The 13,570-nt window shown below is 58.0% G+C and overlaps 1 protein-coding gene across 2 annotated transcripts in view; it reads right to left on the reverse strand.

Annotated features, from left to right (window-relative positions):
* The window catches only part of ARHGAP39 (Rho GTPase activating protein 39), a 156,876-nt gene that overhangs the window by 60,328 nt on the left and 82,978 nt on the right, over positions 1 to 13,570 (reverse strand). For both annotated transcript variants that reach the window (XM_058276213.2, XM_058276212.2), the window contains exon 2: positions 10,239 to 10,398. In XM_058276213.2, the coding sequence (XP_058132196.1) occupies positions 10,239 to 10,318 (80 nt within the window). In that variant the 5' untranslated portion in view covers positions 10,319 to 10,398. The remainder of the gene's footprint in view (positions 1 to 10,238; positions 10,399 to 13,570) is intronic.

The following is a 13,570-nucleotide window of genomic DNA, read 5'->3' on the forward strand; positions in this document are numbered from 1 at the left end:
GCAGGATGGGCTGTGTGGCGCTGCAGGGACACACGCCGCGAGAGCCTGGCCTGCACCTGCTTCTCTCTCGTTATCAGAGACCATCAAGGCACAACTGCGATTTAGTGTTTCGTTCTTCTATGTCCCTGTGGACATAAAAATGTTCATAAACTTAGATAACGACCTGCGAACACACATCTAACGTTTCACTGGGAACGCGTGCACCTTCCTGGCACCGCTAAGCGCAGGTGCAGCCTGAGGCTGACCCGTGCGTGTGTGCAGAGGTCGGGGAGCGCTCCCCATCCACGCGTCTGTGCAGGCGCGGCCCAGGTCCACAGCCCGACACGAGGCCGCCTGGTGGGTCCACCACGTGGCCGAGGCCGCTGCGGGTGGGAGTGCCACGAGCAGGCCGCTCCGCGCACCTCCTGTGCCAGGCTCTGCCACAGGCCTGACATGGCGCAGGTGGCGGCGCGTGCCGGGGCCCGCTTGCTTCCCCCGCAGGCTGGTCCACGTGGTGAACGTGCGGCCTCTCCGCGCCCACTCTCCCGCTGGGCACGGGGACCCCGTTTTGGGCTGCTGGGCTTCCTGCTGCTCACGCAAACGCCAGGGACGGGGGTGGCTTAGCCAACGGGCACTTGCTGGGTCAGGGCTTGAGACCAGGAGCGTCCCAGACCGAGGGGGCGCTGACGCCCCGGGCGCTGCCTGTCTCGCGGCGGTGCGTGTGCATTCCGCTGGCCTCCGCTTCCTGCTTCCGTGGCCTTCTCCCTCCGTCTGGACGTCGCTCAGCTTAGGAGAGACTCCAGGAACAGGGTTAAGACCCACGCCGACTGCGGGGCCTCGCGAACGCGACAGCCGCGCCCAGGGTCCAGGGCTCAGAGAGAAGCTGTTCTTCACTTCCTGTCCAGAGGCATCGGATAAGACACCCAGGGGCGCAGGGGACGCTGCGGGCGCCCCGGCACCACTGCGACTTCGTCGGAACGCAACACTCTTGAGCTGCCTTTAGGAGCCAGACGAGATTTCACAAGCAACAAGAACTCTAAAGAAATCTCGGATCCAGGACAGGTCGAAAAAGCTCTCTCAGCACGTGGCCTGTTGCAGTCGCTAGAAAGTAACAGCTACGAAAGCCAAACACCGAACTCTAGAAAGCTCGATCCAAGTTCTGCACTCCATCACAAACACCCGGTAGCAACTGCGGCACGCGCCTGCTGCAGTGGAAACACAGAAAGGTACCCCGTGTGCAGCGTGAGACGCTCGCACTGCTGCTTCACACCAAGGCAGCGGAGCCCTAAGGGCAAACGGAGCATCCAGCGGAGCCGCGGAGTCTGACGCGTCACTGGAGCACCAGGAGGGGAGGGGGAATGCAGCCGATGAGAGCCACCAACCCCGGGACGTGAGACGCCATGAGAGCCATACACAGCACGAACACCAAGCAGGCATCCCCGTCCCTAAGGGACCGAGGAGACGCCCCCTCTGCATAGCGCTGTGCGCGTCCTCTGCTCTGCCCTGGGTCTCCAGCCCTCCAGCCCACGGGAGCCGCGGAGAGCATCAGCCACACGAAGAGCTGCCAGCCCTCACCTGCTGCGGCACACCACACAGCCACCTCTGCACGTCCTGGCTCAAGGGACACAGGCGCAAACGACAACGCTGCAGAGGCCAAGGGCCTGCCTAGAACTCAGCTTAAGCAACACCGACGCCCAGTTCCTGCGCTCGCGCAGAGCACCACCAAGCAGCACAGGGCAGGCCTTGGGAACCCGGCTTTGCCTTTAAAAAATCTCATAAAGAAATCCAAATGGATGACTCTTAGAGCTACCTGCTCAGCTCACGGCACATATCTCAGACGCTGCAGGGACCTCTCGTTTCCCCGAGTGCCCTCTGCACCTGCGCACTCGCTGGCCTGGGGCACGCTGCAGCGTCGGTCCCCCCACGCTCCTGGGCAACAGAGCAAAGACGTCCAGAGACGCACACGCATGGAGCAAGCCAGGAAAGCCCCGCGGTGCCGGCAGGCCTCGAGGCCAGAACTGAAAATGCCAGGAAGGGCTAGAGGCCTGGAGCGACCCTCCCTCCCGGACCCCAGGCTCAAGGGGGCAGTGGCCAGGAAGGGCCTCCAGTGCCGACGCGGCTCCCCGGGTGACGGAAACGCCCGCTCCACGCTCCCTTCGCGGCAGGTGCCATCTTGACAGGATGTGTGTGTGGCAGGGGATGCCGTTCAGAGCTCGCCAACAAAACGGCCAGACGAGGAGCCCAGGAGCACGACCAAGCCAGAGAGATCGCCCGCCCAAGGCCAGCGGCAGCCGTCCTTTCAGCCGCGCCCGCGAGAAGCCAGCGGAGCCCGCGGCAGGAGGTGGAGTGACCCAGCACCTCCACCAATGGGCACGAGAAAGAAACCAGAAGATGTGCGCAAAACAGGAACTGACCAAAAGCCAGGAGGGAAAGTGGAACTGCAGGAACACAGCTAAAGGAGGCCTGGCTGTGTCGGAGCCGGCAACAGCGACTTCAACATAACCGTGATAAGATGGAGGTCGTCTACAGACAACAGGCAACCTAGAACCGCAGAACACAAGGACTGAAGCTGACGGAGCTGAGCTGACGAGCAAATCAGACACAGCGAACAGAGGAAGCAAAAGGTCAGGAGAAAATATCCAGAATGAAGCACAAAAACAGCAACTGAAACTAGAGAAGAAAGAACCAGAGCAAAGAAAAAAGGCCTAACATGTGACTTACAGCTGTCGCAGAAAGGGGGAGAGAAGAAAGGGGCAGACATACTGCTTTATATAATAGTGGCTGAGGATTTTCTGAAAGTCCAAGAAGGACTCTGAACTGCAAGCAGGCAGATAAAAGAAAATCGCACTCGAAGCACGACAACAGGCTCTCGGGACAAAAGTCACTCAACATCTTCAGGGAAGCGCGGTTGTCACGAAAAAGCCCTTAAAACAGAGGGGCTCTACCCGCGTGCCAGGGTGGCTACAGCAGGGGAGTGGCGCAGCATCCATCCAGAGTGTCGCGGGACACGGCTGCGATACCATTGCTACGAGAACGCTAGGACAATGGCTACCCACACCTCGGGGCAGACCTCTCGCCGTGACGCACGAAGGCTCAGAACAGCCACGCTGAGCCGTGGCACTGGATACAGGGGTGCTGGGGAGGGGTGAGCGGCCCTGGTGCACGAGTGCTGCATTTCTTGGCCTGCTGAAGGACGCCACCCCGTGGACCCCTCCTGCGCACCCCAGGGCGTGGACACTCTGCTTTGGCGTGCTATGAAGAACAGCCATGGCACGGCCTTCACCCTTGAGGGCCAGGGGTCCAGGAGGAACAGGAGGGCACTGGGCACGTGGGGCTCGTCTCGAATTACCCCTGGGAGAGATTTAAGTAATAGTTGTCACAGAAGGCGGGGAGGGGAGAGCCACGAGGACCTCGGCAGAGGGCTGCCGTGGTGAGGGGTGTGGGTGGCGGCAGCCTCCTGACAAGGCCAGAAACAAGGGGCTCCTTCCTGGTGCAGGAGGGGCACCACCCAGGCTGGACCCAGGCTAGACCCAGGCTGGACAAGGGGCACTGCCCAGGCTGGACCCAGGCTAGACAAGGGGCACCGCCCAGGCTGGACCCAGGTTGGACAAGGGTACTGCCCAGGCGGGACCCAGACTGGACCCAGGACAAGGGGCACCACCCAGGCTGGACCCAGGCTAGACAAGGGGCACCACCCAGGCTGGACCCAGGCTGGACAAGGGTACTGCTCAGGTGGGGCCCAGGCTGGACTCAGGCTGGACAAGGGGCACCACCCAGGCTGGACCTGGGCTGGACCCAGGCTGGACAAGGGCACTGCCCAGGCGGGACCCAGGCTGGACCAGGGCACATGGGGCCTGGCATGGGGCACTGGCTGTCCTCGAGGTGTGCCCCAAGCCTGTCTCTCGCTCTTGGGGGCCAATCTAGAGGAGGCAGGACTGAAGCCGGGGCCGGGTGTCCCTCCCACGTGGGACTGCTCAGCCCAGGTGCCCTGCAGCCCCCCTGCCATGGTGCAAACGTGCACCCCACGGTGGCTGGACACGGGGCTTCTTTGTGAAAATTATAAATGCTATACGGACTTTGTTTCTGAAAGACTCTAAAACCAGGTTTTTGTAAAGTTGCCACAATGCCAACCTGTACGTGTAATAGGGAAGTGTGACCACTACTGCCCCAGATGTGCACACATGAGTGAGCAAAGGCCGCCCGCTAGTGCCCAGGTCCGCTTTGTGAAGAAAGGACCCTGGACACACCCGGAGCATCCTCAGCGCCTGGAAGTCAGGCTGCTTGGGGCCCTGCGACCCCGCGGGTGGGAGCACCTGCGCCCTTGGGTAAATGGCGGCATCGGAGTCTACCCAAAGCACGGAGCCCATGCTCACAGGCCCACGGGCCTAAAGACACGACCATGGAGAAGAGGGGAGCGGGGACAGCTTTGCCCTCTGTGTAATTGGCGCACCCTCCACCCTCAATGACCCCCACCCCCACAGCGCCGGCTGCCAGGGCCACTTCCCTCCCCAGAGCGCAGACGGGAGAGGGGACTGGACACAGAGAAGCTGGCAAGCACGACCTCCGCCCGAGGGCCAGGGTCAGCGTCGCCGGCCGACAGCCACGCCGAGAGCATGCAGCCTGGGCGGGGTGCGCGAGGAACGGCCCACCTCCGCGTCCTTCCCGGGCAACCCCAACGGGGGCGCTCTGCAAAGCACCCACTAAACTGTCCAGAGGCGAGGGGAGGGTGGGGGCAAGGAAAGGGGAGGGGAGAGGGTGGGGGCAGGGCAGGGGGAGGGCAGAGGGCGGGGAAAGGCCGCGGGACAGCAGAGCAGCGGAGCGGCACCAATGCCGCGTGGACCCTGGGCCTCGCAGGGAGGGCGCTGGGGCCTGTCCTGGGCTAGAGCAGGGCCTGGGCCAAGGGGCTGGGGAGGGGCAGGCGCCTGGCCACCCCCCCGGCCCCCGCAGGAGCGCGTGTGTGCCGAGGAGGCAGCTAGCGGGCGTTGGGACGCGGGGCGCTGCCTCTGTCCCGCACACGGCTTGCATCTGCTTGCCAGCCATGCCCTAGCCAAGGGCGGCTGGGGGACCCTGTCTCCAGAGCACGGCCAGAGCAGGTGCGGGGGCACACCGCATCTTCGCTCCGGCTTGGGAACAGGACCGCGGGCACGCGCGCATGCACCGGCGCATTCGCACATGTGCACACACGGACCAGCGCAGCCGCACGCATGTGCACATGTGCCAGTGCAGCTGCGCACACATGCACATTGCACACACGTGCCAGTGCAGCCGTGCACACGTACCAGCGCAGCCGCACACACGCGTGCTCACGCAGCCCGCTGGCTGCCAGTCTGCGGAGCAGGTGTGAGGGGCGCCCCCGCCCTCGGGGGGCCTCTGATCAGGCGGCAGGGCTGCCACTGCACATGCACGTAGCACCCGTGGCCGTGGCCTGCGGCCAACCACCCTGATCTTCTCCGCGGGTGCTGAGGAGCCCCTGGAGGAAGGGGCAGCCGCCTCCCTCTCTGCTCAGCCCTGAGCCACCCCCTGGAACGAGCAGGAGCCGGTGGGAGAAAGAAGCTGCCGCAGGGCCACTTGGAGCCTGGGCCCCACCGCCGGCCTCGCCCCTCCACGTGCCCCAGGGAGGCTGGCAGCAGCTGTGCCTGCTCACCGCAGCACCCTCTGTCCACGTGCCCGGCCTCTGCTTCCTGCCACAGACCCCTCGGAGACTGCGTCTTCTGACCCGCCTGCTCAGCGCTTCTCGGCCCCTACCCTGCCTGCCTGCCGGCATGCAGACGCCCGTGGCACAGGCCCACACAGCAGAACACCCACGTTGCCCCATGCCGAGGGGCGCTCAGGGAACAATGCTGGGAAGCAAAGGCTGGTGGCTGGGCCACGGCCCGGCAGCCACGGGGCTGCAGCGAGCCACGGGCACCAAGGCTCGGTCACGGTGCTCTGCTCAGAGGCAACGCGGGCAACCCAGGGGCAAGGGGGACCTCGCAGTCTGTGGGGGGGACAGCCAGTGCTAGTGGGCAGCCTCAGTTTCCCCAACTGTAAATCTAGGACACTGACGGGCCTCCCTCAGGGGGTGGGGGCCGGTCGGCATGGAGCCCTGCACAGACCCGGTAAATGTAGACTGCACACAGGTGGCTCTGCAGTGCAAGAGAAGGGCTGGGCTGGGGTCCTGGGCACAGATGGGAGGGGACAAAGGGGACAGGGCAAGACATCCAGAGACAGAAGGTCACAGAGACACGGCTGCTCAGAGACAGCCTGTGACCCTTCAAGGGCCACTGGTGTTTTCTACTCACAGGAGCCGGCGGGAGCCTGGCCAGGCCAGGCGGTCGTGACGGGCACGTCCCCTCCTTGGGACCCGTGACGCACTGCTGGCGCCAAGCTCTCCTTGGTAACCTCGTCCCTCAAGCACCTCGGATGCTGCGACCTTCCCTAGCCCATTTCAAAACTACGCCGTGGGGGTGCGCGCCTGGGGTCGGCTGCCCTTTGGCCCGGACCCGCCACACCTGGCCTGCCTTCTGGGCACCTGGCCTGCCGCTGCCCCAACCGGCCCTGCTCCCCCTCACGACCACCTGCAGGAGCTCGCCCAGGACCTCAAGCGCGCAGGTCCCTGCCTGGGGGAGCTGGCCGTGCCCACCACCGTGCTTGTGCTTCTGAAGACACTGGTTCTATGGCCTCAATGACCGCGACCTGCGGCTCACACACGAGGCATCCCCGTGCCAGCGTGCGTGCGCCTCGCTGGGCGCCAGGGCACGCGGAGACTAACACGGCACTGACACACCTGCCAAGTGAGGGGACGAGGAGAGCTGCGCAGCGGGCACCTTGGGAGGGCAGCCCCGCGTCCCCTTCCTCCCTGCCAGTGGCTCCAGGACAGGACGTCTTGGACTTGAAAGAAGACAGTGCATGGGTGAAGAGGGCGCACGGGGGCGGGCCCTCTGCCCTCATGGCGCAGCTCGGGTGGGAGGTGTGTCACAAGGGCGGGCCCGGGAGGCCTCTGGGAAGGTGCTGTGCAAGAGGCCCCATGGGAGCGACTCCCAGGCCACGGGAGCCACGCAGGCAGCAGGGTGGCCAAGGCCGGCGAGAGGACAGCCCGGCACCAGAAGCCGGCAGCACCGAGGGTCTCGGAGCAAGAGCCGGGGCTCCTCTGCACCAGGGGAGTCCCTGGATGCTCTGGACGCCGAGGTCCTGCTGCCCCGGAGCGAGGCTGGAGGTTCTGGAAGGCCGCTAGGAAGCCGCTGCACCAGTGGCTGGGCCAAGACATGTCCCAGGAGGTGCCGACAGGCCCCCAGGGGCAGCCTGGGCCGGCTGACTGCCCCGCAGGCCCCGAGACGCAGGTGCGCTGGCGTCGCCCAGGCCTGCAGGGTGCCAATGCGCGTGAACTGCACGCCGTCTCCACCACAATGCCAGGCTTAAGCAGAGCAAAATGGAGAGTCCCCCAAAACGATCTTTCTGTACACAGAGAAGCCCAGAAAGCAGTAACTTGAACATTCTAAGCCCCAACCAATACCAATTTTTATTTTTGCTTAAAATACACTTTCAAATAATTTAATGACTAGAATTCCCTTTGTAAAGAAGAGCTTTTTGTTCTGTTTCTAAATTGCTCTTGTAAAGAATGACTCTGCACGACACCAGCTTTTTAGGAAGAATGTACCAGAGACCCGCAGAGCTGCGGCCTTGAACTGAGACCTGAGGGGGGCAGAGGGGACGGGCAGCGAGCTCACGGGGCGCTGAGCCGCGGGGAGACCCTGTCCAGAGCCAGCTAGCGGGAAGGACGGAGAGGCTTGAGGCAGGGGAAGAGGCTGCGGGGGAAGACTGGGGGTGGCATGGGGGGGAGCAGAAGGAGGCAGGCAGTGTGGTGGGGGGATGCGGGGGATGGACAGGTGTCCACGGGCAGTGAGGGTCTCAGGACGAGGAGGTCACGCCCACCCAGGGTGGGAGGGTCTGCAGACGCTGCCGGCTGGACGGTGACCCCCACAGCCCAGGGCCGGGGTGCACAGCTCGAGGCTGGGGTCCGGGCCAGTGATGTGCTCAACCCAGGCATCACAGAAGCCTCCTGGGGAGGGGGCGGCATAAGGTCGGCCAGCATTTGGAATCCCCTGAAAAGATCAGAGCTGTGTTGAGAACCTGGGGCAGGGCCTGGCTGCCCTCCTGCCCAGCAGGCAGAGGAGACACGCCGCTGTGGACGCAGAGCAGCAGGGCCCGAGGAGGGTCCGGCAGCTGGCCGCACTGCAGCCCTCGGGAGGAACTGCCCCGAAGACACAGCTCCACGAAAGAGGAGCGAACGAGGTGCGGCTGCCTGCCATCGCGGACTGCTGAAACAAGCAGACACCAAGCAAGGCCGGCTGTCTCCCGGGCTGCAGCCAAGCAGGAGCAAGACCCAGGAGCCGGCAGCAGGGCTTCCCAGGAGCCGCTGCCGAGGGAAGGAGCAGCGCAGAGCAGCACGGAGCCTCTCCACTTGTGTGGGGGGAGGGAAAGCAGAAAGCACACCTGACAGTCTACCTTACAAACGGGTGGGAGGGGGAGCCGTCCATGAATGCACCTTTTTGTACAGCTTGGGCATCTGGAAGCTTGTTAATATTCTACATAATTTTTTAAAAAATTTGAAACAGTAAGGTCAGGGAGAAAGAAAACCTCACATTGAAACCAAATGGAAAATGAAACAAATCAAAACGAAAGAACAAAACCAAATGGAACAAACGAACCCAAATATTTCAATGAAAATCATAACTATGGAGGAAAAAATAACTGATCCAAATACCTTATGAACACAGGCTCTGACTCAGCACCCTGTTTTTCAGGTGGAATGTGTGAGTGGGGCTTGCAAACAAATCTGAATATTTTAGGAGTCTTTTGGTAGTGGGATGGGCAAGGCCGATCTGAACCAGTTTCAGATGAATAATTAGACATATAATTGGACAAGCAAATAGGCAGAGGCATGGGTGTTCTCGGAAGCCATGGTTCTCACCAAGGCAGGGGAACGTAAAAACACAAGAGGGGAAGAGGCAGGAAAACACCCTCTGGGAGTGGACAGAACTGGACGGACCAGTGTGAACTCACTGTTTCTACAATGTGTGCGATATAAATACGGTTTATGCACATGTGCGTTTTCCAGTTCTGTTTGCTCAAAGAGCCAAGAAGCAGATCCACCTCATAGCAGCGAACACACCCAGAGCCCACATCTTGTTCTCTAATCCCAGACTTCCTTGAAAGGAACAAGAGTTCCTTGGAGAAAAAGCTGAATTCAGGCCTGGGCTTGGCAGCCCGATCCGGTTGGAAACATCTAGTTAGACAAGAAAGAAGTGCTCACAGGGCGATGGGAGCACGGCCTGCAGGCTCAGCAGCCGGCCGAGCACCTCGCTGGCCAGACCTTGAAGGAGTAACAATGCACAGTAATGAACTTAAACTGTTCAGAACTCAGATGGAGAATGAACAAATGAGGGGAGCCAGGGTCCTCGCTCATGGAGGACGCCCATGGCCGACTGGTGGTATGTGCTCAGCATTTTGCCCCATTCCGGGAAAAAATACCTCCTGTCAGGACTGATGACGGCAGGGTACCTGTGGACACAGGGCGCTCACAGGCTGCCCAGGGAAGAGAGACCACAGTGGGACAGCCCCTCAGCCCTCTAGCAGGCAGGACCGCTGGACGCACGGCTCGCACACTGACACCCGAGAACCCCATCACCTACGTAGTGGGGCCCAAGGAGGCTCCAGGCAAACCATACCCAGGCCTGCTCCATTTCAAAGGGCGGCCCTGGCCCTGTCCAGGCTCTGTACTGGATGGGGCTGCCAGGAGGGATGCGTCAGTCCACTACAGGGATGGTGACAGTAGAGCAGACGGGCCTGGGAGCCCGTGAACACCCTGAGGGTGATGGCTGTCAACTTTAGGAAATACCTGGTGAGGTGTTCAGGGGCCCAGGGCCGGTACTGAGACCCTCAGGGGACTCAGAAACCCCCGCAGGGAGGGAGAGCGGGAGCCGGCAGCAGCCACCGGCCGCAGGGGACCTGGGCAAGGCCAGCCGAGCCCCTTCAACTGTTTTTACTCTTACAACTTTTCTCTAAGTGTAGAAATACTTCCAAATAAAAAAGTTAAAAATTGGGAGAATAAGACCAAATGAAGGATGCTACAGGTACCCATGTGGGTCCCTACCGGGGCGCGGGGAAAGCCCCTTGTGGCAGTGGCGAGGCTGCGGGCCCCTGCCTGAGGTGAGGGCTGGAAAACAGGGCGCCCCCGGGGCGGGTTCCCGCTCGGCCAGCACCGCCCGCCCGCTCCTTACCGGGTGCTGGACGCCGGAAGCCTGGAGTCTGGGCCATCGGCGCTGGGGCCCCTGCACTCGTAGTCCGGTGCCTGAGACATGGTGTTCTCCTCAGCGCCGCACCCGGTGCGCGTCAGCGGCTGGTCGCGGGGCCTCCGGCGTCAGACGGGACGACGCGGAGCTGCGGGCGAGAGGAAGGCTTCAGGCAGAGCCACACCCAGGCCTCGGCCGCCCGCAGCGGCCAGCCCTGCCCCAGAGCGGGCGCGGGGTGCGGACCGGGTGTGGCGCCTCCCGCCGGAGGGTGCGGGGCCGGAGGGTGCGGGGCTGGAGGGCCCGGGCCTAAGGGCGAGGGCAGACCCTCCCTGGGACTCGGCGCCTTTGCTACAACCAGGCACTGGCACCACCTGGACACACCCAGCCCCACGTGGAAAACCCCCTGGTATGCGGGGGAGTCACTGCAGGCACAGAGGGTCTTTCCAATGGGGCTGCTGGGATGTGCATACAAACATACTTTTGGCCTGTCCTGGCCAGTGCACAAGTAATTTCAGCTAAATTGCAGATCTAAATGTTAAACAGTAAAGCTTTTTAGAAAAAGTGCAGTAGAACAGCCGTGCGACCTTAGAGTAGTACAGATATTCTAATCAGGCAAAAACTCTACCACAAAAGGAAAAAAAATTCAGACTATAATAAAATTAAGAATGTCTGCTTATTAAGACATAAGGTGGGAAGCAGACTTGGCCCAGTGGTTAGGGCGTCCGTCTACCACATGGGAGGTCCGCGGTTCAAACCCCGGGCCTCCTTGACCTGTGTGGAGCTGGCCCATGCGCAGTGCTGATGTGCGCAAGGAGTGCCCTGCCACACAGGGGTGTCCCCAGTGTAGGGGAGCCCCACACGCAAGGAGTGCGCCCTGTAAGGAGAGCTGCCCAGCACGAAAGAAAGTGTAGCCTGCCCAAGAATGGTGCAGCACATACGGAGAATTGACGCAAGATGATGCAACAAAAAGAGACACAGAGTCCTGTGCCACTGACAACAGCAGAAGCGGACAAAGAACACGCAGTAAATAGACACAGAGAACAGACAACTGGGGTGGCGGCGGGGAAGGGGAGATAATAAAATAAATCTTTTTTAAAAAAAGAAAAAGACATAAGGGAGTAAAAAGCCAAGTTTGGGGTGGGAAATATTCAATATATATATATTATAAATACACATATATTCTGATGAAGGACTAATATTCAGAACACATAAAAAATTACAACTAAATAAGAAAAAGGCAGATAATCCAATATAAAAACCTTAGAAAACAGAATGGCTAAATGACTAATAACCATGGAAATGTGTTCAACTTCATTAGTCATCACAGAAATGCTAACTGAAAGTGCGCCATGACACGAGCACACCCCAGAGGCCTCGAGTGGACAAGAGCACAGGAGCGCGCCGGGCTGCCTGTCCCTGCGCTGGGCAAGCTGGCTGCTCCAAGCCTCTTCCTCCCTGCTAAAGGAACATTTGCACAACTATTTCTTTAAATATGTAGGACTACTAGGAAACGCCATTTCCAAAAATGAAACTCAAGTATTTCTAACTTAATTGTCTTGATTGCATTTTCTAAAAAGTAGAAACAGCAGTGTTTGTGAAATTTTGAGAATCGACAAGTCTCTACCATAACCTGACAGCATCTCCAATTCGCCTCTTCCACCGGAGCTTCCTTTCAGTCCTTACCAAATCTCCTGTCCGTTCTGCACGGTTGGTCTGGAGCAGAAGACAGAGTGGTCAGCAAAGCTCACTGCCTCCAAGGCACAGGCTGACCCCACTCACCCTCTCATCCTTGACTCATGCATCAGCTCCTCCAGGAAGCCCGTCAGGGAGAGACCCCTGCGTCGGTGACCCAAATGCCCAGGGTCTTAAGTGAAGCTGGTTAGTCCCTCAACTCTGCTCTTCAGCCTTGGAGTCGTTATGATTAGAATTGCCTTTGCATTTCCACAAGAATTTCAGAATCAGCCTCTCAATTTCTACAAAACAGCCTTCCTGGATTTTGGATGGAATTATGATGGATCTGTAGATGAATTTGAGGAAGGCTACATCTTAATAGCATTGACTCTTCTGATCCAAGAGCAAAACAAGGATGTTCTTTGTGTTTTGCTTTAGACTTTTATTTTTCTGTCCTTATTTTGGATCTACAGTAGACCTAAATGAATGGTATTGCTCTCCATTTATTTATGTCTACTTTCTTTTGGCAATGTTTTGTGGTTTTCAGTGTACAGATCTTGCACACATTTCGCCAAATTTATCCCTAAGTATTTCCTATTTTTGTAGCTATAGAACGATACTTTGAAATTTTAAATTTCCAACTGTTTGTTGCTGGTACAGAGAATTTTTTTATTTTTTATTTTTTTTTTACAATGACTTTGTACCTGTAACCTTAGTAAACTCACTTCCAGTTGCTCTGTTGCAAATTCCATTAGGCTTCTACCTAGGCGACCATATCAACAGTGTCTAAAGACAGTTTCACTTCCTTCCTTACAATCTCAGGACTTTTCTTTTTCTTGCCTTACTGCACTCACTACAACCTCCGGTATGTTGAACAGACATGGTAAGAGTGAACATGCTTGACTCATTCCTAATCTTAGAAGGAAAGTGTCTGGTGCTTTACCATTAAATATGTTAGCCGTAGGTTTTTTAAAATGCCTTTTTGAGGAAGTGCACTTGTATTCCTAGTTTGCTGAGTTTTTTTTTTTTTTTTTTTTTTTAAATCAGGAATGGATGTTGAATTTTGTCAAGTACTTTTACTGAGTCTATTGAGATGATCCTGTTTCATTTTTTCTTTTAGGCTGACAGTATGCATCTAAGAACTCTTGTATTTAGATTGATGTGGGAGGCTGGTCTGTACTTTCTTGCTCTTAATGACTGTCTGGTTTTGGTATCAGGGTAATGGGAGCACAGATTACCTAAATAAGTTGAGAAGTAGTTCCCCCTCTACAATTTTCTGGGAGCTTGCATATAATTACTTTTATGTCTTCCTATACGGTAGAATATACCAATAAAGATACAAAGGTCTTTAGTTCTCTTTGTGGGAGAAGTTTTAATTACAAATTGAATTTAATATATATAGTGCTAAAGAAGGTTTTTATTTCTTATTGAGTGAGCTTTAGTGGTTTATATCAAGGAATTTGTCTTTTTCATATAAGTTGCCAAATTTACTGACATAAGTTGCTATACTATTCCCTTATTATTCTTTTTTTTTTTTTTTTAAAGATTTATTTTTATTTATTTATTTAATTCCCCTCCCCCGGTTGTCTGTTTTCTGTGTCTTTTTGCTGCGTCTTGTTTCTTTGTCCGCTTCTGTTGTCGTCAGCGGC

Source organism: Dasypus novemcinctus, chromosome 14 (genome assembly GCF_030445035.2).
Source record: "Dasypus novemcinctus isolate mDasNov1 chromosome 14, mDasNov1.1.hap2, whole genome shotgun sequence".
In the NCBI taxonomy this organism is placed as follows: Eukaryota; Metazoa; Chordata; class Mammalia; order Cingulata; family Dasypodidae; genus Dasypus; species Dasypus novemcinctus.